This window comes from Corvus brachyrhynchos, unplaced genomic scaffold (assembly GCF_000691975.1).
Source record: "Corvus brachyrhynchos isolate BGI_N302 unplaced genomic scaffold, ASM69197v1 scaffold188, whole genome shotgun sequence".
Lineage (NCBI taxonomy): Eukaryota > Metazoa > Chordata > Aves > Passeriformes > Corvidae > Corvus > Corvus brachyrhynchos.
Window position 1 is genome coordinate 1,816,858 of NW_008239647.1, and position 23,708 is coordinate 1,840,565.

At 37.7% G+C, this 23,708-nt stretch overlaps 1 protein-coding gene across 2 annotated transcripts in view; it reads right to left on the bottom strand.

Annotated features, from left to right (window-relative positions):
- Positions 1-23,708, bottom strand: part of ZFAND3 (zinc finger AN1-type containing 3) — a 138,700-nt gene that overhangs the window by 34,781 nt on the left and 80,211 nt on the right. For both annotated transcript variants that reach the window (XM_017742336.1, XM_008639841.2), the window contains exons 4-5: positions 14,691-14,870; positions 3,821-3,886 (exon numbers count right to left, since the gene is read on the bottom strand). In XM_017742336.1, the coding sequence (XP_017597825.1) occupies positions 3,821-3,886; positions 14,691-14,870 (246 nt within the window). The remainder of the gene's footprint in view (positions 1-3,820; positions 3,887-14,690; positions 14,871-23,708) is intronic.

Here is a 23,708-nt window from a genome sequence, read left to right on the forward strand (position 1 = left end):
GAGCGTCCCTAATGGGCACTATTATTGCTAGGGCTGGGTGATTTATTATGCTGCTCAAAGGCTGTTCTATCATCACTTTCCTGCTGGTGAGAGAGATCCAAGAAGGCTGGATTTCAACACAATGCCCTCCAGAAGTCAAAACACTAAAGAACACCTTAATAGTCCCTTGAAACACCAATGAAAAACAGACCTCAAAGTTGGTTTAGTGCTATAAAGCCCCCTTCAGTAATCTTTTGTGTATTTTTTGCTCAGGAGCTTAACACTTTGGAGCAATTAAAAAAGAAAATCTAATTAGTGGTGTATACGGTCCTTCTGTCCTTACTCAATACATAGAGATTGATTTAAAAAATGATCATATTAACATAATGATTTCATGGTTTTGGCTCTGGCTGAAAATCTGTTTACTTCTATTTCCACAACTTCACCTTCCTAGAACTCCTCAAAGGCTGTCCTCTCAATTGTGCAGGTTCAATCTCAAAGCATTTGGATTCCTGGCACTGTTACAAGTAAGCACATGTCTTAGTACAAGAACATCAATAAATTCAAAACTTCAAAAAGGACCTGTTTAACCACTTTACTCAAGCAGTGAAAGAATTATTTCCATCTTCTAGACTCGAATTTTAAACTAGAAAACATATAAAGCAAAGAGAGAGATACTCATCTTGTACAATATAAACACCACCACACCAATCTGGGACAGATGTTCTCATAAAATGTGAGCTATCTACACACACAACTATACAAAATATTACATAACTATACAGATGCACATTTCTCATGAACTGCTACTGAGAAACAAAGTACTTAAAACCTCACCAACTTTATGGATATAATGTATGAATTGATTGTATCATTACCACATTTTATCTGCCTGTTTCTACCACCTTCTCTACTGCACAATTAAAAATTAACTGAGCACACTCACACAGTTCCATCAGTTTTTTTCCAGGTTTCTTTAAGCTGCATGAAAATGTTATAAAATCTGGCTGTTTAGAGTTGTGTAGTAAATCATCATTAAAGTTGTAGAGCAGAAAAACAAGAGTAGTATGCACTTGGTACTGCACTTTCCCAACACAGGCACCTGATACAAATGGGATGTGGATGCCCTGCAGACTAGTGCAAGCCTCACAGTACCTGCCATCAATCATCACATTACCCAACCATTAAGAAACAAATCAAAATACATAAGAAGCTATACACCGGACCACACAGTCCTATTTGTCTTCCTACAGCATCTTCAGACTGCCGGCTCTCAAAACCTTTGAGGCATCATCCAAACTAACGATTGCAAGGCTTTATTCATTCTTTTCATTATAATCCTTGTCCTGTGGGTACACTGCAATAGAAATACTTTTTACCACAGTGATGATACCGGCGAACAGGAGGAAAACCCCCACTATTTGGTGTCATAATACTATTTTTTATTGGAACAGCTTCTACAGCATGCAGGTTGACAAGTGCATAGGTAAAACCTGTTTCTTTCTCTATGAGAACTTTTCCTGTACCTTGGCAGATTTATTGTTTTGATCTTTCTTCAATTGTTACACTCGTGCTGATAAAATATGAAAGTTTTGTCTCTTTCTTAATATCCTGATGGAAACTTACATATAAGATAAGTAGGTCAAATTTCTAATTTTCTGTCTCAAATGCTGATTTAGGGAACTTAAGGGAAAAACTATGCTTGAAGGGTGAACAGAATTAGACAGATAAAATCCAACACAACATTCTTTCTTCAAAGCTCTTCCAAGCAGAAGAAATGTAGGATACCTACAGAAAATAGGCTTATGAACAATGTGTAGTGTTGACAAATATTGCTTGCACCATTTAAGTAGCTTCCTAGGAAGTGGAATTGATTCTAGTGTGAAAGAACATGCTGATTTTCGCTGGGATAGAGTTAATTTTCTTCACAGTAGCTAATGGGGCTATGTTTTTGGCCTTGTGGTTAAACCATGACAAATGTTCACCTACATGGCATGCTGCTCATGCCTGAAGATGTCACAGCACTTCTGGGTAATATTTTGTAGCCAATGTTTTCTTGTCAATTCCCATGACAAGAAGGTAATTTATTTTAAAAATGAAAGTTTGCTGAAAATTCAGGATCTGGAAAAGAAAAGTAACTCGTGGTACCAGGTTTATTCATGTAAGGCACTACAAAGATAATATGTAGATTGCTGAGCACATAATGTAAGAACCTCAGGGGAAAATGAGGTAATACAAAATCAGTAGATTTAGTTGACTGAACATTAAAGTTATGGTATCAAATTAAGGTCATCTCCTCATTTTCTTGCAAAACACACTAAATGGAAAACATACAAGCATGTACAGACCAAACAAGCACAAATCAAAAATAAGAGAACTACTGAGCAAAGTTAGCCAAACATGTAACAGACATTTTTCATTGTCTCCTAGTTTCATCTGCTTTACTCCAAGGAGCTTTTACTGGTGCCATTTGACAGTCCAAATAACAAACTTTCATTTCTTCTTGCTAAGCACACACAAAAAAATTTTCCAACAGGACTCTCAGTTTACTGTATCTATAGCACCACAGCAAGCTTTGAAATTACTCTTCCATGAAAACCAGCTAAACATTACAACAGCTAACAGATAAAGAAAATACAATTCAGTAATACCACAAGCAAAGCAGATTAGTTTGCAAGGGCTATAGTGGCAAACATTCCATCTTGTTTAGGTATACCTCCATGGCTACACAGAAAAGAAAATCCAGTCTTTCTGTTTTGGAGAACTATCTTCCAGTTCCAAACTCAGAGAGTTCTTTGGCAAACAACACACACAGCATTGCCACGGATTATCATGTGTTATTTGAGAAGTCTGCACCTGTACCAAGAGCAAGGTAATGCAGTAACCTCCCTTCACTGCAGAATAAGCCAACTTGTATCACCACACATCTGCTGCAAGCTAACAACACCCACCTATGGAATAACTACAGTTCAGCTCAACAAACAGTAACTTGAAACACGTTTTGAAAGAACGACTTCAGAGAAAATTTCCCTTGGACTCCTTAAAGAGCAAGAGCACTTACTCAAACAGGAATACCCTACCTTTCTGCACATAAATGCAAATATAAGCAAAAATTATTTTGGAAACACAGACTGCTAGAACATTACCGCTACCTACACACCCACCCCTTCCACAGGAGGTATGGCTTCCAAGAGTGGTACTGGTGGAACGGATTGTGTGAGTTCTCCTTAATCCACACAAAATCAAAGCCTGGAGAAGACCTGATCCAGTGCAGGTAACTTGGCTGAGTGCACACGTGATTCTTCAGGACAGATCTGATGCAGAAGCAGCAACTTCCACCTGGCAATGACCTAACATGTTGCTACTAACACCAGCTCTGAGAGACATTATTCATCTATATCCTGCATGTAGAAATAAAGGCATCGAAAGAACCCAAAGCAGGTAAAATTTAGTCTCAATGCAAACATCAGCTGTCTATACTGTATCTTCAATCAGGGTAAGTCAATGTACTCCAAACAGTTTTCTGCTCAATACTCTTCATTTCAAGGGCAGGATTTCCAGAACACTGTCACAATCATTAGACTTAAACTGATTACTCCTGTATGTCTTGCTTTTACAAAGATTAACTGAAAACAGAGTATATTTATAGAATTATGTTTAACAGGATTCTCAGGTGAACTATCTGCCATACTAATCCTTTTATATGTACATTTCTGTCAGCAAAGCAACAATATTTATTTCCATTTGGCATTTGCAAGGTATGGTTACTACCCTTTACTCTGAAACTATAACTGCTAAATATAATGCAAAACCTAATTCCTTGATCCCGCAAAACACGTACCTGAGTCGCAAGATCTTTTGGTTGGTGTGGTTAACGAGGCATGAGCTGTACCTGTGCATGGCCCACCTGGAAACGGAGAAGAGTGTATGTCTCAAAACACCATCTATATTTAACATTTACAACCCATCAAGATTATACTTAGGAACATAAAACACTGAGGAGCACTTGTCTTTGGAGAGCACATATGGAAGCAGTCTACTACTCTCAGTACTTCTTACCCAGATGAACCTGAATGTCTTGAGGTAAAAAAAATAAGATGAAAAGTTGGGACAAAGTTATACTTCTAAAAAATACTGTATAAATATTTCAAGAGGCATTTTTAGGAAAATACTCATCGTAATTGCAATTCTAGAAATGTATCTAAGTAACCCACAAGTAACACAAGGGACAAAGTGATCACTTCTCTGATATCAAACCTTGCTACTGACCCCAGTAAGATAATGACTTAGCCTCTCATCTTGTTCTCATTATGTGTTCTAAGTGTGGCACAAGCATATGCTAACAAACTCTTCCTATGTTTAAGGTTTTTCAGCTCTGGACTCTTGCCCACTCATTTGGTATCTGCTTGGTAGTAAATTACTTTCTGGCTTTTTTTCTCAACATGCATCATCGTTGAGGAGTTCTCCAGAGATCTTGTTAAAATAGCAACCAATTGAGTATACACAGTGACTTGCAGTAAAAAGAAATAAATAAAAATAAACTCCATGCAGGGAAGCCAAGACGAATTGACAGTAGCATTACCAATGGTAATAACACATCATAGCTTTGAAAATTGGCTATTATAAATGGGAAGATGCTAGAGAGCCTGAAATTGAGTTAGACCTACTAGAGTTTGGCTATCAAAATACCAATAATCAAGTTTGCAGTGAACTGCCTGTGATACAGTAATACTTGCTGGCAATACAACAGAGCTTAGTATAACAGAATAACCTTTAACATTAAGTCTTCATGCACTGAAAAATACTAAAATTACTTTCCTCCCCCCCTTTTTTTTTTTCCCCAGTCTTTGCATATCTGGAAAGCAGCACTGTGACTGTGGCAATGTTTTTACCTTTTCAAGTATTTTCAAACCTGGCCTGTTAGTAACCTGTTTCTTTTTGCTTCTCTCTGGGAAGCTCACTCTTGAAGTTTTCCTTCATTTCTCTTTTTCATTAAGTATCAGGGTCTCAGGCAACTTTGTCTACTCTGCAAAACTTATAGCATTGTAACACTGAAAAAAAATAAAATTCTGCAGTTTCGGGGGAAAAGATGTGAAGAAGTTACTTTGGTGCATTTGATTTCAGTGAAGTCCACTTGGGAACAGAGTTTTACACTCTCAATTTTCCAGAGAAGGACCAATAAACTTCTTGAGTTTTTCTGTTCTCCCAAGAAGTCCCTCCAGCAATACACACCATTTCATACCTGTGCAATGGGTAATCTTTTAAGGGGTGGTTACAATGGTCAAGAAACCAGTTCTTGGCCTGCAGGCAAACACTGAGGTCACTCATCAGGGCCTGGCCTGAGGTTAAGCAAAGCATCAGCACATGGGAAACTACTGACCATGACACAGGAAACTGCTGTTTGTGACAGGCAACAGCATAAGCAGCTGGCAGATGTTACAGACAGTACTGCGAGGCACTGTTGGATTCTGCTGGTAAGGGGAGAGCTGGTGAGAAATGGCTGAACTCCACAGTAAGGGGATAGGTGTAGTGGGGACCTCTCTGTAGGGTCAAGTCTATATATGAGAAGAGACAAGCTTGCTTTTGCAGTGAGGAGGACTGGGAGTCCCGTGGTGGGTCCTGTCCTAGCCAACAATAAAGCATCATGGATGGATGGATGGAGCATCCTGGTATCACCAAGGTGGTGTTGGCTTCAGGCCTGACAGCACTGGCAAGCAACAATCTCTTCTCAACAACCAGCAATGGTCAAGTAAGCAGAAGTAATTTTTTACAACATAGTATTTTCAATTTTTTTATATTCTGGCCTAGAAAAATTATCTTGATCTATGTTAGTAATACTATTACAAAAGGCTCAAAAAATGCCTAGTCTAAGGTTTGGGGCGTTTGGGAAGAAAATCAATACTGAAACAGAATCCTTACCAAGTTTTCTATTAAAACCTTCTGGATATTCAAAAAACTACAGAGCAGGTCTGTTAAGTCAGTCTCTACTTTCACACACCACATATTTGGTTTCAATACAGGATACCCTGTAAGCAATAAAATCAACAGGGTATGGAATTTCAATGAACTGACTTTAAATGCAGCTGCCTCTTAAAATGCAGCAGCTCTTCTGTAAATAATTTTAGTTACATTCTCCCAGTTTTCACTGAATAGACAGTGAGAGGCATCATCACCGTGGACTAACAAATAAGACTAATCCTTTCAATTACTGTACAGTAAATATTTACACTAGCTGATACTTTCAGCATCCAGCCAAATATAAGAACTTTATTTCTCACTCTCTAAAGTACAGTAAGTTGGTATGCATTCTGCACTTCCCTGTGTCAGAGTTTTTCTGTTATTTATTCTTCCCTCATTAGGTATGGCTTTCATACAGCTTTGATTTGTATAGCACAGCACCAGAGTTTCAATAAAGAATATCTTGGGATTTGCATGCATATACACTAGTGCCTAATAACCAGTGAAGGCAGAATGTACTTTGCAGCATTTCCTTCTGCTACTCCTTTTGTTCCACCATTAAAAATGTCATGCATAATTCAGTACTATGGGCTTGACTGTGCAGTTCTATGTGGAAGTCACCACGTGGCATCTTTTGGTATACACAACTGCTAATTCAGGCATCTTTGTACTGTTTGAAACAGAACAGCATATTTCTCACAGCTTTGATAAAAATTCTATGTGTGAGAAAGAAAAGGGAAGTCAGATAACAATAGAACACCAGTCCATCTTGGCTATTCACAAAGGTAGGCTTATAACTTTCCATGATTCAGGATATATTTGCATCTTCACGGCCAAAAAGTAAGTTTTTCAAGGCTATTTAACTGTGCTACATAAAACACTTCAGTGCACAGTGAAAGGCCACACATCTAGCTTCTAACATAACCCACAAGGCTGTAGAGCACTTTTTGCTCAGCACAAACAAGACATTAAAATGGAAGAACAGAAATACCTTTCTATTCTATATCCAATTAACAGATAACACAACAGCTTCTGCTCCTGTTTTTTCCAGTGTATGGTTTCTGACATTTGCAACTCCTCTTTCAAACAAAAGCAGCCACTGCCCAGAGATAATGTAAACCCAACAGCAGATGATTATAAATACAAAAGTACTAAAAGCTACTGGAGAAATTAGAAGAATTGTGAGAATTTTGAGAATTCTCAAATTTACAAATTCAAACACAGAATTAATAAAGGACAAAACAAGATCCTTTTAGTCGAATCTTATATATTAATACAAAAGGTGTTGTTAATGTAGTTGCTTTTTTTTGGCTTTTGATATCCATAGTTTTCCATAACTTACTGTTAGCTGTACTCAAAATGCATTGATTGGAAAGACAGATTCAAACCCAATTTCTCTAAGTAATCCAAAGCAGTAAAATTGTATATATTGCTTGTTTTTCTATGGATACATTAATATTTCTATTATTTACTATTGTAGACTATTCTAAATTCTGTATGTTTAAATATTCTTTTCGAATGCCCTTCTGCATTGTCCACCTCCCTTCCTGAACTATGTTAACTGCTGCCAAGTAGCATTTGTCCTGAGGACATCTCTGAGTCAGGGCAACTTGTTGTTTCCCCTTCCTGAAGTCTGTAAAGTGACTCCACTCAGTCAGAGCCTCCTGTGCAGGAAGAAAGTTCAATACTAGGAGTGTTTAACTCCCTCTTCTTGCTGTTCCACTAAGTTTGAGCCCAGAGTACACACATAAGGTAGATTTGAACAGTACTTGGAAGCACTTACTGTGTAGACAGAGATGAGGATGGAACAAAACTAAGTTAGCACATGAGTAAAAAGTCTAAATTACAGTAATGCATTGAAACAATTTCACATACCACAAAAACTGCAAGCCAGATAATGAACAAACATGAAAAGTAAGCGAAGGAGCCTGAAGCTCAGTAACATTTGATCACAGTAATGTAAGGACAGAGGAACTCCACCTTGAGCTTTTGGTACTGTCATGGTTCCTGCCCAGGTAAGCCACACTGACCCCCTGAAAATGCAACAGGCTGAAAGAAGCTAAGAGCAGAATTTCCTTGGACAGCAGTGTTCTAGCCAAGACAGGAACAATTTCATGGCTATTTGCAATACAGGAAAGAACCCACCTTGGGAAACATGTCCAAACCAGTAACCTAGTTATACATTTCCTCAACTGGGAGAGACATAATCTAATTAAATCTACACAACTGAGTCTGAAGACAGTCACTGATTATGAACACCAACACATAAACAAACAGGAACATAAATCTCTAAGTTCAGTCTGCACAGACAGACTATACTGTCTTTCAGGAAAAAAGGCAAAAGAACTTTACAACACTTAAGAACTCCTTATTTGCTGCAGAATGGGCAAGATGCATGATCATCTAAGTGATGCCATTACTAAACACTTAAAAGGATTATATCACATAAAAATAATTACTTTTTAAAATCTAGTTTTACAAATCTGCCTTTAAGTACTTTTGTGGATTTTTTTCTGCATGAAGCTTTTGGAGAAGGAAACGAAACATAGACTGCTTTGTTGCTGAATGGATGGTAAATTTAACAACTATAATGAAGTAAAGGGAGACAGGATTCAGATTCCACCCTCTTCTCTACTATTGTCTCACTGTTACCTGTTTTTCCTCAGTAATAGACGTGATATTCTCCTACTTTGTAGGTGTAAGTTGAACTGTAAAATGTGTTCTGAAACTGTGAAAGTTGAACTGAAAAAATGTTTTAAAACCAGCAGTTAAATTACATTTTTATAAGCAATTTTATTTAACCTCAAAAGCTGTGCAGCTCTAACCCACATTTTTCTTATGCAACCATATTTCTGTTTCATGTTCCACTGGATCCTTTCACTCTAATAAATGGGACCCTAGGATACACTGTCTACTCTGCAATGTGAAGTGACTATAAATCAGAAGGAACAATTAACAGTGGTATTACTTCCCTAGTCTTTATTATGTTTCAAATTATCATGCCACAGACATGGGAAGAAGTGCTCATTTCATAAATCTTTGTGCCAGATCTTTGCTTAAGTTGCTAGAAAACACAGATATTTTATATGTTCTTTATATGAAACTGAGACTGTAGGGAATAGATGAAAACTTACAGAAAAGCCTTCACTGAGGAAAAGATGATGAGGACAGTTTTTATTCAAATTTCTAACTGCCTTTATGTCCAGTACTGGCACCTAATACTAGTGGCATTTCTCAAAAGACAACTCAAATAGCCCACAACTCAATATGGTTTTACATTTGAAAGCATTCTTACAAATTCACAGAGAAAAAGTCCTTGCATTGACATTAAGTTATATGTATTTTGTGATAAATATTTAAAAAAAAAAGATTCAATGACAATCAAACCAAAAAACTGAGTTATTTAATTTTAACATTAAAAACAGTAGCAAAAGACTATTTGTAAATAGCTTCTAATGAAAACAAGGCTAAAAAAAAATCCCAGACAATGTAAAACAACTTGTACTATTATCTAATTTAATAAAAGCAAAAGCCTGAGAAAATAGCTAGTTCTTATTCTGCAGCATAGAAACTCAAAGATGCCTATAACATCATAAAACAGCCAGGTGCATATCGTGTATTAGAGGTGTGATACAAGACACGAAGTTGACTACAATGATAAAGAACACATGACAATCTTGTGAGTTGATAAAGAAAATTAGAATTATTCACCACTACCCAGCTGCAGGTTTCTCAGTTATGTTTGGGTACAAGTTTAATTTAGTATTGGGTCATGTGGGTCAGGTAGCCTTCATTGTAGCACAGCACAATTTTACCAGTTACTGCATTCTTTTTGAATCAGAGAAAAACATAGAAATTGGTATGAGAATAAATTAGGTTAGCAACAAAGCAAGTTACTTTCTACAACCATTTATGACATGACAAAACCAGGCAGCTAGCTTGGTCTGTTTATACATTTAATACTTAAGAAGTGGGTATGCACATAACTCTCAGTCAGAGGTGAGCCAGAAAAAAAAAAAGTTCCCCATTCACCAAATTAGGAAATAACCAAACCAAACCCAAAACAAATCAAAAGCACAGTCCCCACCCCCCAGAAAAACAAAAACAAAACAAACAAAAAAAAAGAACTGAAAAAAATCCCCAAACAAACCAAGACAGGATGTAGAAAACTGACACCTACTGCAATAAGCAGGTGAATTCTCAAAGCCAGGGCATTTTCCAAAGTGTGCAATGAATAACATCCAAGAACAACTGTCATTTAAAAAATCCCTGTCCTTCCTTAAAAAGCACAAATTGCAGTTAAGGATATCATCATCATAACTCAAAATATGAAGTATTTTCAGAGCATACATAGAAAAGCTGTCATCTAGGACTCTGCTCACAAACCCAGGCAAAATGCAAAAACTGTGAAGTTGTTATAAATTGGGAGAAACCTTCTGCAGAGTGTCAGAGAAAAGGCCATTCAACAAGAAAGAAGCAAAGAAAGAACGTACTTGTTTATCCATTTTTCATAAAGTTATGTTGAAAAAAATGACATATATTCTTATTTTATTCCAAAGAGAAAAAATACCATTACTTTTTGAGTGCTATAGCCTATGTGGCTTTTTACACAGTCATGCTTCAACAAGCAATGAAACTCAGAGTATAAACATCCAATAGGTGCAGTAGGAAAAACAATCTCTCACCTTTCTGCCAGGTATCTTTTCTAGAAACCTACTTACTGCATTTTTGTCTCAGGACTAGTACACTTCAAGTGCATTCATTTCCCTAAAATTACTTCATAATTGGGGGTATTTCAGTGCTTTCAGTGCACACAAATTCTTAATAAAATAACAATGTTATAAAGCATTCTTCTAACCTTATCTTGCAAATTTAAATGTTTGAGACAAAGATGTTTTAAACACTTAGTTTTCGATGTGCAATGGCTCAAATTCTGAAGGGTATACAAACCTAGCCAAAATTTACAGACATCCAGTCATGAAATACCTTTGTATTTGGGCATCTAAAATTCAGCACACTGAGAGGTAAGGTGTGGTCAGTGATCATCACCATCCTTCTGGGCTGAAATCTCCAGTGTATTTTCTGACATTCACAGCAGTTGCTCAGATGTTTGTTTATCTTCCTATAAATTCTTCAACGCAGGAATAAAGAGCATTTAACTCTTCTAGAAACATCAGATAATCCTTTTGTCCTTTTTCATTGTGGTTTTTGCTATTCAAGAAGGCCAAGAAAAGTTAAGCACACAATTAAAATAAAATCCTGTCAACCAGAGCTAAAAACTACTGAAATGCCAAATCTGATCAAGCTGCCAGAGTCAGTGTTCCTCACAGTGACATTTCTCCTGTCACATAACAACACAGTTAATTTCAAACCTGCACAGAACCAGCTTTGGCTCTGCTCATACAGTGACAGAAAAATGATGTGACAGCCCCAAAGAAAGCATTGAAGGCCTGAAACTAAGCAAAATTATTCCATGTGCAGTGTGACCTTTTCTTTACCAAAATACATAGAACCTTGCTTAATAAGCTGCTTTTTTAAAGAATGTTGGTGGCTGAAGGTAGGTAGGGACAGAGAGAAGTGAGGGCTGTTGTCAAACCCATTCTTTCCTGCCTGTTAAAAATAATCAAAAATCTTGCCCACCCAATAGGAAAAGGGTATCTTTGACAGACCAACTGGCTGATATAGTGACTGATACTGAAATAACTACCATTAGGAGCTCCTAAATGAAAGGGGGAGATGGAAGGAAAAATGAGAACAGATGAAACTTATCTGCACATAAAGCAGCAGCAGAACAAAAGTTAGACTGATTTAACTACCTGTTAAGAAATGGATCAGTAAAATCCATGCAGATCTAGACTAACAAGAGCTATACCAATATCAGTATTACTCTTTTGTCTGCAAGTTTATTTCGGGGAATTTACTGCAATTGGTGAGACCAGAAGGTTTTGGATAGAAACAGGCAACTCAAGAAGTATATGTGGAGGAGGAGAAAAAAAAAAAGAATTCCATAGAATTCCCCCCCTGCCAGTTTCAACAGCATTTTTAAAAAGTCAGTAATCAGTATTATTTCATAAAAAATCAAACACATGTGAAGGAGGGGGAAAAAATTACTTGTTTCACTGTCTCTGGGTATAAATTTTTAACACATTTTTGTTGACTGTAAATATAATGTTGAGAACTACCTTTCACCTATAAGGGGAAGAGATATTAATAGGCACAGCAGCCATTGTGGTAACTCTTCAGAACTGAGACTGCTGGGAGATGAAAAGTCACTACAAGCTGGTTGTATATATAAGACACTCAGGAATGCAAATGCAACTCTCACATAAAATCAAAACAGTAACAAGAAAACACACAAATACTTGCATACTGCCAAACAGAACTCCTGCAAAATACAGTACAAGGAACTTTTCTCTGTATCATTCATTCTGTGTTAGAAAAAGGAATGGCTATTAAAAAACATGTACAAAAACCCTTTCACCTTCTCTGATAAAGTGATTTCTATGGTTTTCTTCAGTTGTTGTAACCTAAATGACTTTAATTGCCTAAACGACTTGCTGCAATTTTGTCCCCTCTGTTTACCCTGTGGACTCAAGTACTGCGGCAAATGCCTTGATGCAAGACTCTCCTAAAAATCTTGAAAGGAAAGAGAGGTGAGTGAAATGAAACATGAGGATCCTCCCCTATTAGACCAATTTTCACACACTTGGGTAGGGATTACACCACAGTGATGCCACACAATTGATTTCTGGTGAATTACCACAATTCTATTCAGAACAGAACATAGCTGTACGTCATCACATGGCAGTGAAAAATATCAGTCTTTGAAGAACACAGCTGCACTAAGAGCAGTGCATACTTTACAGAATATGCTGCAAAATAAATAAACATTGCACGGAAAAAGACACCCTCAAACTAAAATCAAGAAGATGTTTAAGTTTGGGCATTCCTCATTAAAGGAAAGAACCTAGCACAATGTGATCATTATCCAGCAGAAAATCTCCATCTGTATATAACTATTTCTAACAAATGGTATTAAGCTTCATTAAAGAGGTAGTAGGGATGTGAGAGAAGGCAGAGCTGGAAATACATCTCTCCACTGTATTTCACTTTAAAACACACCAGCAGGAAGTCATAAGGAGAGTTTTTTTAATAGGCAATATTTTCAAATGCTCTGCAGGATGTGCTGCCTAATACCCATCATGTTCAGTGTATGCACACAGGCTCGCAGCAATTCAGGATGAAGGACACTATTTAAGTTCTTCCCCATCCCTGTAATCACCTTCCCACTTACCAAATCTTTCTCAGTCACAACAGAAACACTTCGTTGTAACACAATTTCATTTCTACCTGAAAAAAATTTCAGAAAAGCTGACCCAATAAGCACTACAGAAGCACCCCGTGACACTGGCTCATAAGCAAGCAGGGTTGCTGAAGTCCCCTGCACCATGAAGGTCCAAATGTGTTGCTGAAGCATAATGTGTTTTCCTGAATTCTCCAGGAAGCTTGTTTTAAGGCCTTGTTTTTACAGCAGGCTACAGGTTTCCCCTGAAGAAGCACTGAACAGAAGGAAGAGATGGAAGGGTGGTCAGCAGTGACCGTGTACACGAAGGAGAGACACGAGTTACATGGCAAGTTTAGTCTCATGACAAGAACTAGTTACAGAACATTCACATCTGAACACTTGTATTTCTGACAATGTTCTGAAATGCAGTTAGATAACAATGTCACAGTTTAAAAGTTTTACTTTAGTCTATAGTCTAATAAACCACCACAATCCCAAAATGACATTTTATGCTTTGTCCACAGCCAACCTGCACAATTAAAAACTCTTCTTACCTGTAAACAGAATAAATACTTGGACAACTCAGCAAAACCATCCTATGCAAATAGTTAACACGACTGAAAGCAAGACTTTTTATTCCTAGTGATTTGTCAACATTGTTATTTCCAGCAGTTGCCTAAATGTTTAAGAACCAGAGTAGCTCTTGCAAATTTCCTACTGAAAACCAAGTATTTTCTTGCAACATGTAGATCTATTTACTGGCCACAACCTAAAGTAATCTCAGCTCAAGGGGGTTTCTCTCCATGGAGCACCTTCTAAAATAAATCTACAACTGGAGAAAAATGAAGCTACAAATTACACATTGGAGCTTAGGTTGTAGAATGAAGATTTTAAAACTCAACAGATTAGATGCAAGATGAACTTTATACAGAGATTTAGAGTAATTTAAAAGTAAATTTTATGTCACTGTGTTTGCTAAGCATTCTAACTTACCTTTGGGGAGAATTTTTGCCTGACAGTTCAATAAAGACAAAAGATAGGTCATGAAAGAATAGATAAATTACCACATAAAATAAGTTACATGCAAGTAGCAGTCCAGACAAATATGCATTACAGTCAGTGTTATGTGCAACTGCAGTAACAAAGAACCAACATGTTTAAAAGTCAAATTTCACAAGATACTGGTGTTGATGCTAGAATATACATATCAATTTACCACTAATGTGAGAAGGACTTTCTCACAATTAAATTCTTTCCCACAGATCAAATGGCTATAAAGTTAGTTAAAAACTCCTATTTGTTCTTCAGTTAAAGCCATCAATGTCTATTTTGTGAATAGCTTCTAGCCTTTCCCTTCATCCCAAAAGCCAGGCCATTTACTTCCAGAGGGAGTCAGTGAAACATAAACCTGAGAACAAAGGAAAATGTTTATGCCTCCTTTGCTTTCACTTAGGACGTGTGCACTTACATTCCTCTTTGCTCGGTGAAGTTACATTCAGTTCTGTCAAAAGTTGCTGGTTGGAGTTAGCGGCCTGCGTGGTTAGAGAGGTATTGCTGTTGTCACTGTTCGTTTCCCCAGAGAACAAATCTGACTGGCTGTTGCTTGTGCTGGGAGTAGAGTCATCATCTGGCTGTTTCTTCTGGAAATCTATCAAAACCAAGATTTTATATGTCATCACACTTGCTCAGTCTAACCATCAACTTTTATGCAAAAACCCACATGTAACAAAACTAAGCCCAAAACACTGCTAGAGGTATCCTGACTTTGATAAACACAAACAATAGCCTTCAAATTTTTACTTCAGATTTTAAATACCTTGAAAGTTATTTGTTGGAGAAAACTATTTTCAGAATTACACAATGGTCTTGTTTCCCCAGCCATCCAAGAGCATTCAAAGCTTACCACAGCACACAGCACCATTTTTAAAAGGGTTTACACAAAGCATGCACAGAAACATAAAGCGAACAAATATCCAGTGCAGGAAGAACCACGGCATGTAGTACAGTCCTACAGAAATGTTACACTTCTCACTGCTGTTATACAAAATCCCACCAGTAACAATTTTGGCAAAGCCAGTGTAGACAGCTACAGTTCCAGGTTAGCATGGGGAGCTGGTGAGGGATTGCCTTTGCATCACTGGTTTGATGGGGATCTGGGGGGGAACGTGTGGGAGGAGGTGGGGGAAAGGTTGGGGTGTTTCCTCCCTCCTTCATTGACTCCAGAATTGGTACTAAAAGTTGCCCGCTGATCTAAGAGCAGAGAATTAGGTATGGTAAGTAAATCACTAAAATACATTAAAACTGTGTACAACTGAAGCCAAAACAATTTGGCTTCAAAGCTTTTTGGCTGTTGGGGTTTTGTTTGCTTGTTTGATTTGGTATTTGGGGTTTTTTTTGGTTGGTTGGTTGTTAGGTTTTTTTTATGAGCAAGTGCCAAGTCACACTTGTCTCCAAACTGCCCCCACAGTACAAATCCCATGTGTTTGACACATGCCACCTTCAGGCTTACCTTGCCTCCAAACCAGATTCAGGTTCGAGGGGAAATATTTGCAAGTGCAAATCCCCCACTGAAAGATTCTTCCCAAATCTGCAGTGCTGATATCTGATTGATTATAGCATTAGTCTACCAGCTACACTACTGGATTTCAGTCTGGCACACTCTGCCTCTGAGAAGCCACCTCCCAACCAAGTAAATTTTGGTTTGCTTAGTGTCTAGTTCTCTCTCACCTCTTCGTTGTAAAGCAGCAGCTGAAGTGCACCACCACTTGGTATTTAAGTACATTTTTAAAAAATTACATACAAGGGTAGAATTTAGTCAATACACAAATACACAGATAAATCAATATTTGCTTGCTCATTATTATGTCATGACAGAGAAGAAAACAGAGCAGTCTATAAATATTTGCAGATGACGATGTGTTAGAAACACAGGTTGCCAACATGACTCACTGGGATTGGGAAGCACTACAGTCAAACAGTCCCTAAATGCTGATTTAGGATTTAAGTGATTTGCCAGAAAAATTAAGCCTTAACTTCTGCTGTGGAAGAGTCAGCCAGAAGTCCAGATAAGAGAGGAGCAAGCTCAAAGCCGGGGAGGAGGAGGAAGAGGAAAAGACAGGAAATCATCCACCTCCATAATACAGCTCTGAAAAAACAGTGGGATGCTTTTTGTCAGGGATGAGTTACAGGATTCAAGATGTTCTACTCAGGCCTCACTACTTGTCAACAAAGTTTAACCCAAATTTGGCTTCTGGATTTTATTTGTGTGTTTCTGCAATCAAGAAGGCTTCAAGCACTTTTCTGCACCAGCCACAATCAGGCAGCTGCAGCAATTGTAACAGTTCCGAGCTGCCACAGCAGCAAAATCCACTATGGCAGTGAAATGCTCTTTGCCTCCATGAACCCATGACCTTCTGTTCAGAACTAACTTTTATTCAGACTGCAAATCAATTAACTTTCGAAAAGTTTTAGCCTGCTCAGTTGAGTGGAACCCAAGAATACCTCCTGCCCCTGTTTTAACCCTTTCTTCATTACAGACAAGAGTACTTGAGAAAAGCCTTAAGACCAATGATCCCAAGCGCCCAAAATACAAGAACTGTAACTGAAGCTGCCTTGTATTTCTTCCATGTATTGGGGGGGCATTTGGCTTCTGTCAACCGGGACTCTCATTAACACAAATAATTGCGGATCACCTTGCTCTCCCTGCAAACGCCATAAGGGTTGGCAACATCTCCAGGAGAGCTGTGCCTGAATAAATCCAGTTAAGCCTTAACTGCTTAACAAATAAAACAAAAATACACACATACAGGCAGGACCCTGGCAAGTTTTGAAAGGTAAGCTTTATCCCAATTAAAATCAGAATGCAATTCTGTTGACAGAACAGTGACCTCACCTAAAAATCTCAGCACAAGGAAAAACCAGCACAAGAGTTGGCAAGACATTAATCACCATTTGCAGAAGTTCCTATTTAATTGGAAAGGCATGAGAAACACTTTAATTTAATTTTTTTTTTTCATTTTTACTGAGACTTCCACTATGCTAGCAAAATCTGTGCCAAAACACACAAGGGTGACCAAAAATCCATCAAACCTGCATTGCCCTTTCCTAGCTAATGAAATGCATCTTTGCAATTTTTAACACAAACCTTTTCCATCTGTCAAAAAAGATGTTTTCTTTTTCTTCTTGACATTGTCTCCCTTTCTCCACTGCCTTTGGGTTTGGTGGTTTTGGTTTTTGGGACTTTTTGGTTGGTTGGTTTGGGATTTTTTGGGGTGGCTGTGGTGGGGTTTTTCTTATTAAACGGCAAAGCACCCCATTGTTAACTGCATGGCAGAGTCAGCATCAAAGTAAGATATGAAAATTTGCTATTTCCGGCATGGGGGAATAGTAGAAGGAAAGATCTATCAAGAAACTATTACTGCATGGGAGAGAAGCTGCTAGGAGTAAGTAACTGTCAGTTAAGCTCCAAAATCCTTTTGCTTCAAAAGGATTTTTTTGAGTTCAAGGGTTACACACCCAGTATCTCAAAGAGTTGTGCAAGAACAGAGTATCTCGGCCAGAGCTCTCATGCACTGGATATTAATACTAAGAGCGTTATTTTTGTTTTGTTGCTTGGTATTTCTTTGTAAACAAAACAGCCACTATGTGAATATACAGACATGATACAAACATTTCATATTCTATATATACAGTGAATTCTAATAGCTTAGACTAAAATGAAGGCAAGAAGCTGCACTTGTTCCCAGACTTCAGGTAAGAAGTTCTTTTGCAGGATAATCTTTTGCCCATTTTTATTAATAAAATAACATTAATAATGAAAGCCATTGCCTTTACAGCTTCTGATTCTAACCCATAAAACCAGAGCTGCCACACAAAATCACACCTTCTGCACAGCCCTAAAACTTGCAAGTTCAGTTGTCCAGTTACTGTTAGCAGGTTATGGTAAGCAGCCTGAAAGAGCCTGTCTTCCCAGCATGGTCTTTTCACCCACTGCCTCAAGAAAAAATATTTAGAACATCCAACCCCTTCCACCACCTAGAACACCTGATTCTGTGACACAGAAATCAGACAGTCCCAGTTCCAGTACTTAGCCTTCTTCAGCCATCAACATCGAACGAAATACCTAAGAAAATCTTGAGTCCTCAACTTTTGCTTAACGAAGGACTCTGTGACCAAGCAGGGAATGACCCTTCACAGTTTCTGGTAACTTCTGTGATTACTATCAGTTGAAACTTAAGGTAAAGGCAAGTATGAACGATATCAGCATATCACAAAGCATTTCTTTTGAAAAAGACAGGCATGTCCAAGTATTACATGAAATGACTGAACACTAAGCCAGACTGTTTCCTTGTTTGCACTCCTGCTGTGGTGTAAGAAATCACACCATCTCCAAAAATCTCCTTTTGGGTTATTTTAAGGGTCCAAGTTACAAACAATCGCTGGTCTCTGACCTATAACAGATGTTTCCATTAAAAAGAATTAAGTTCATTCAAATACATTATGGAAGAGATGTCAGAGTAAACAGCATGCTAAGAGAAGAAAATTAGAGTTTTTAAAGTAGTTATTTTGACTGATAGTAAATATGGCATTTCCTTACTCTTCAATCCTACAGTTTGCATAAAACAGCAACGTGAACTAGCAAGAAGGTTATTTGGAGAGTGTTAGCTTCTTACACCACATTAAATGCACATTCTGCATGGTTCTTATTCCCAGAGCAACTTGTTCTTTTACAGAGCATAAATTAATGTGTTAGTGTAACATCAAATGTCTCCAGTCCATCAGCATCCCAATGTACGTAACAGACTTAGTGTAGTGTAATCAAGAAACAGTTCCACAATTAAAAGAAACTGCTTTCTGAGAGTACTCTATGGGAAGTAACACAAATGCTATTGTCCTGGGTTGCAGTGTATTCTATTACCATCCTCATGAGCTGTTGAAATCAGGTGGGGCAGTGTTTCCTTGCCTCCTCCCCCCAGACTATCTTTCTGTTAATGACCCATCATTGTCCTGCCACCTGACTCAGAGATAACTCCCTCTGGACCATCTTCTGTTAATGAGCCTCATCAACACTTGGCCTCATGACTCGTTACCCCATTGTGAGATGCTCCACCCAGAGGGAGGAACCAAGCATTCCATCCTGGATATAATCTGAGATTCCGAACACCACAGACACCCTTTCCACTGGATTCCCAGAGGACAGGAGCTACACAGCTCCCACTGGACCTTCTGAGGAAGAGCAGACCCTTTCTACAAGATCACTGCTTCAACAGAGCCCTATCCACCACTTCAGGAGGACTGCAACCACCATTCTACCAGACTGCTACCACCACCCTGACTAACAGGGTGTCAGGTTGTATCCTGACTCTGTCAGTTTGAACCAGTGTTTTCTTTTTTTTTCCTATTTTTTAATTTCCCTATTAAATTGTTATTCTGACTTGGTGCTTCCCACTGGTTTGTTTTCAAACTAGTATAATTATGACATTGAAACTGCTACTGTGGAATCTTTTTTTTCTTTTCTTCATGTGTCTGTTCACAGAACAGAGAAACTGGTCACATATGACCAGGGAATAGAACTGAAAGTCCAAAAGATTTTATTTACTTACTGAGAACTCTTCACTGACTTCTCTGATTCATAGCTTATTGACGGCATTTCCAGTGTCATTCATACATAACTACTTTTTGCATAATAAATTAAGGTAAAATGGATAAAACCTTCCCTTTCAGTACATACTTGAATCTAGAGCTCCAATAACGGTCTGGCAATAAAACTCCACTTGGAAAGAGAACTTTTAGCGTTTTTCTTTTTAAATAACACGCAGACAGAAAGATGCATTAGCCCACTTGGAGAATAAACACAGATACCCAGCTATTAGAGGAATGCACCATAGAATGTGCACAGGCATTTGCATTAAGAGATGACAAACAAAGTCATAAAAAGGAATCACAGGTAAGTATTAATTATAGTAAATTATATTTATAAATATGTAAATAAGATGTGTTAGACTGGAGAGTATAAAATAACAATTGCAGTGTATTCTTATATGAGCTATCAGCAGATCTCATCGCTTTCACAGTACAAAGCACCAAAAGAATTAACAGACAGTAAAGAAACCAGAAACTTGATTTTCTGTAAAACTGAACTTAGAATTATGAGCGCGTATGATACAGGAGAGCTATTCAGTTCTTAGGGGTTTTGTTCATAAATACAACATTTTCTCTTTTTCTTGGCTTCTCTTCTTCATGAAGAAAAACTGAAAAGAGTTTTTTATGCTAAGTTATCCTTTATGATTGCTATACTTTTAAAAATTGCAACACCTTATTCATATTTTGGGGATTTAATTTGGTGGGTTTTTGTTGTGGGGTTTTTTGTTTTGGTTGGTTGGGTTTTTGAGGGGTGGGAGGTCGGGGGGCTCTCCCCAGGAAGTCTGATAATGTGTTTTGAGCTGGTTTTCTCTCCAAAAAGACACTCCTTGCTTAAAGATGACATTCCATAATAAACCTTATTTCCCTTGGCTCAATAAAATGATTCTTCCCCAAAGCTACAAAGGAAGCTCTAGATTTGACTACCAGATTTTGCCTATTATTTAGCAAGAAAAGTCATGAATAGCTAATAAATAAAGACTAGCAAGACAACAAGTGTAACATTGTTACAGATGACCTTCAACTTAAGATCCAGGTCATTAATATATATGCAGACATGTTTTTAAGGAAAATGCAGTTTTGTACAGAAGAGTCTACAGCAACTGTATTAACCAGGCTTATAACACATTGCATGACAGACATGAAGAAAATTGCCATTTTTACAGCATATGCTCCCACCATTTCCAAAGCAGTTGTGAATCCTAAATTGATGAAGTAGGAATTTCATTATCATTGAGAAAGTATCCCCTGAGAGTGGCTTCCCCAAAGAACAAATACTCCTTGCTCTACCTGATAATAACAATTTGCTTACTGTAGCTATTTCGGTACAGACCAGGAACAAGGTCACTGAAAACTTCTGTACCCTTGTGTCACATTTCCCACTGTTACGTAAAGCAGCAGGCTTACATTATTTCAACTAAAATTTCATTGTTCCATAAAACTCACCAACATAAAAAAGAACAAATATTATTGACTGTCATTACAGGATCCGAAGTGCTAAAATCATGAAGAGTAAACTCCTATTTTAACAATCTACTTTAAATTTACTGTTAGAGAATCCCTCAGATCCACAGTTAGCATTCATACTTTAATTTATTACTGAGCACATACAGTGAGAAAGCTCTACATAAAGGTACTGTTTCATTGCAAAACCTAAAACCAGTGAGGGGCTAGCTTATACAGCACCTGCATCTGGTAAAACGAGGATATGAAGACAATTTAATACCCAACTAATTGAAAATTTATGGATTATTGAACCTGTATCAAAGGATATTGGTAATAGACCAACGCAAGTTTAAAGCATGAAATATAAGTAACTGAGGAAGACAAAGCAACCACTACCATCAAACCAGCAAGAAGTATTTTATTTTTTCAATGATATGTTAAGTGGGTATTCATTAGGAAAAACACACACCAGAATGGACTAGTAGTAAGACACCCACTGAGTGGGCGAATGGCCAAGGACTCATAATTAAGATGAAAATTACATGCTCCTCTGCTAAAGATGGCAATCACAACAACTTTACCAACTCCAAGAAACAAGACAAGGAACTACAACACTTAAGGAAAAGTAAAATGCTGCAGCCATTTGAAGATCCATCTGGTACTTAAGAACAAACATTTACCATTATCTGAGAGTAATACAGTGGAGATAGAACTAAATATAGGAAAATTTTTAAAAAGTACCTGGGGAAAACATCTAAGCAGCTTGATCTATACAATTTGCTCTCAAAGACAACTTGGAAAATGTGTGACATGGGCATTTTATAACAGACGAGACAATTCTAGAAAATGCTCAAAAATGTAAGTGTAAAACTAAGAGTAGCACAGAACCCATAAAAATTGCACCTTTATATTCCAGTAAATGTCTGTATGTTTATCACTAGAATTATTTTAGTATCCCTTTATGAAACTTAATAGATCAGTAAATGTACAAATTTGAACTGAATTCAGCGTGTTGAGACATCAAAATTTATGCTCCTAAAGGGGGAGAAACATTGGTTCTCATGAAGGAAACTGACCCATGAACCCATAAACCAAGCACTTTGCAACAGTAGTAAGTCCTATGAAACAAACTAATGAAGTGAACTTCTCAAGGGGAGTTTATAATAAATGAGAGATCTTGAAAATGGGATTGTTAACTGACAGAATTTAATTACAAATCATATTTATCCTGGACACATAAGAACTATTATTTTAATAAAAGAAATGTTTCAATTAGCTTTTCTTATACTGGAGCTATCTTTCAAGTCACCTTACCATGCCCTTTCCAATATGTAGAAAGGGCCTTCCAATTTCAAGACACATGTCTGTTATTTTTTAATTAATTCCTCCAGTCTAATTTATGTGGTTCCAATTAAAGTGTACATTTGCCTCATTTTCTGTCAATAATAGTCACATTTATGGTTCAAGCATCCCCAAATGTTTGACTATGCCATAAATTGTCAAGATTTTCACAAGGGACAAAAGGCCTCTGCAGCATATTAAACCTTGCTATTTTAATAGTAAGCCACTCATCAGTTCCCAGTCCCTTATTTTCAGTTAAGGCACCATAATAACTTCCAGTACTGAAACTCTCAAAACATCTGCCAGAATTACTCATTTATCAGATTATTTTCCTTTGAACAGCCCAGAGGCTGTTCTGGAAGAGAAGGGAGAGCAGGCACTCTCATTCTTGGTCTCACTTCCCCAGAGCCAACCAAACCCATTGAAATGCGTGTCCATAAGGAAGATTAAGTATTTTCTCACCATTTAGGTTTTACCACCAAAGCAATGAATGGTGAAGTATATGGGGTAATCTTCCCACTCTTCTCAACCTTACTGCAACCTGATGCCTCTTGTAATGCACATCTGCCTTTCACATAGGAAAGCATGGAGAGGAAACTCCAAGTCTGACAGTCCCCAGCTGCTGGGGCAACAGCTTTGCAATGGTTAGTTTATAAGAGTAATCTGTGACTTCAATAATCTACAGTAATATGAAGAAAACTGAAGTCATGTTTTAAATCGTACAAGTGAGAAAGCTCATTGAAATATCGTCTGACACCTTTCTACCTTAGCCTCAAGCTCCAGAGCTTACTGACTATGCAAGGAGTCCAGAAGCTTAAGGCAGCAACTGTAGTCTCCCACTTACCATTCCCTCCATCCCATTCTATAATCATATAGAAATGCTGGAGAGTAGTGTTCAACCTGCCAACAACAACAAAAAAAGCCAACCAACCAACCAACAAAAAAGCAGGAGTTCAAGGACAAAGAAAAGAAAAGTTGATTTAGGTTTATGAACCCAAAAGCTCAAACACTGCGAACTCTCCCAGCTGCCGCTGCCACAAACCACTGCGTTACATTAAAT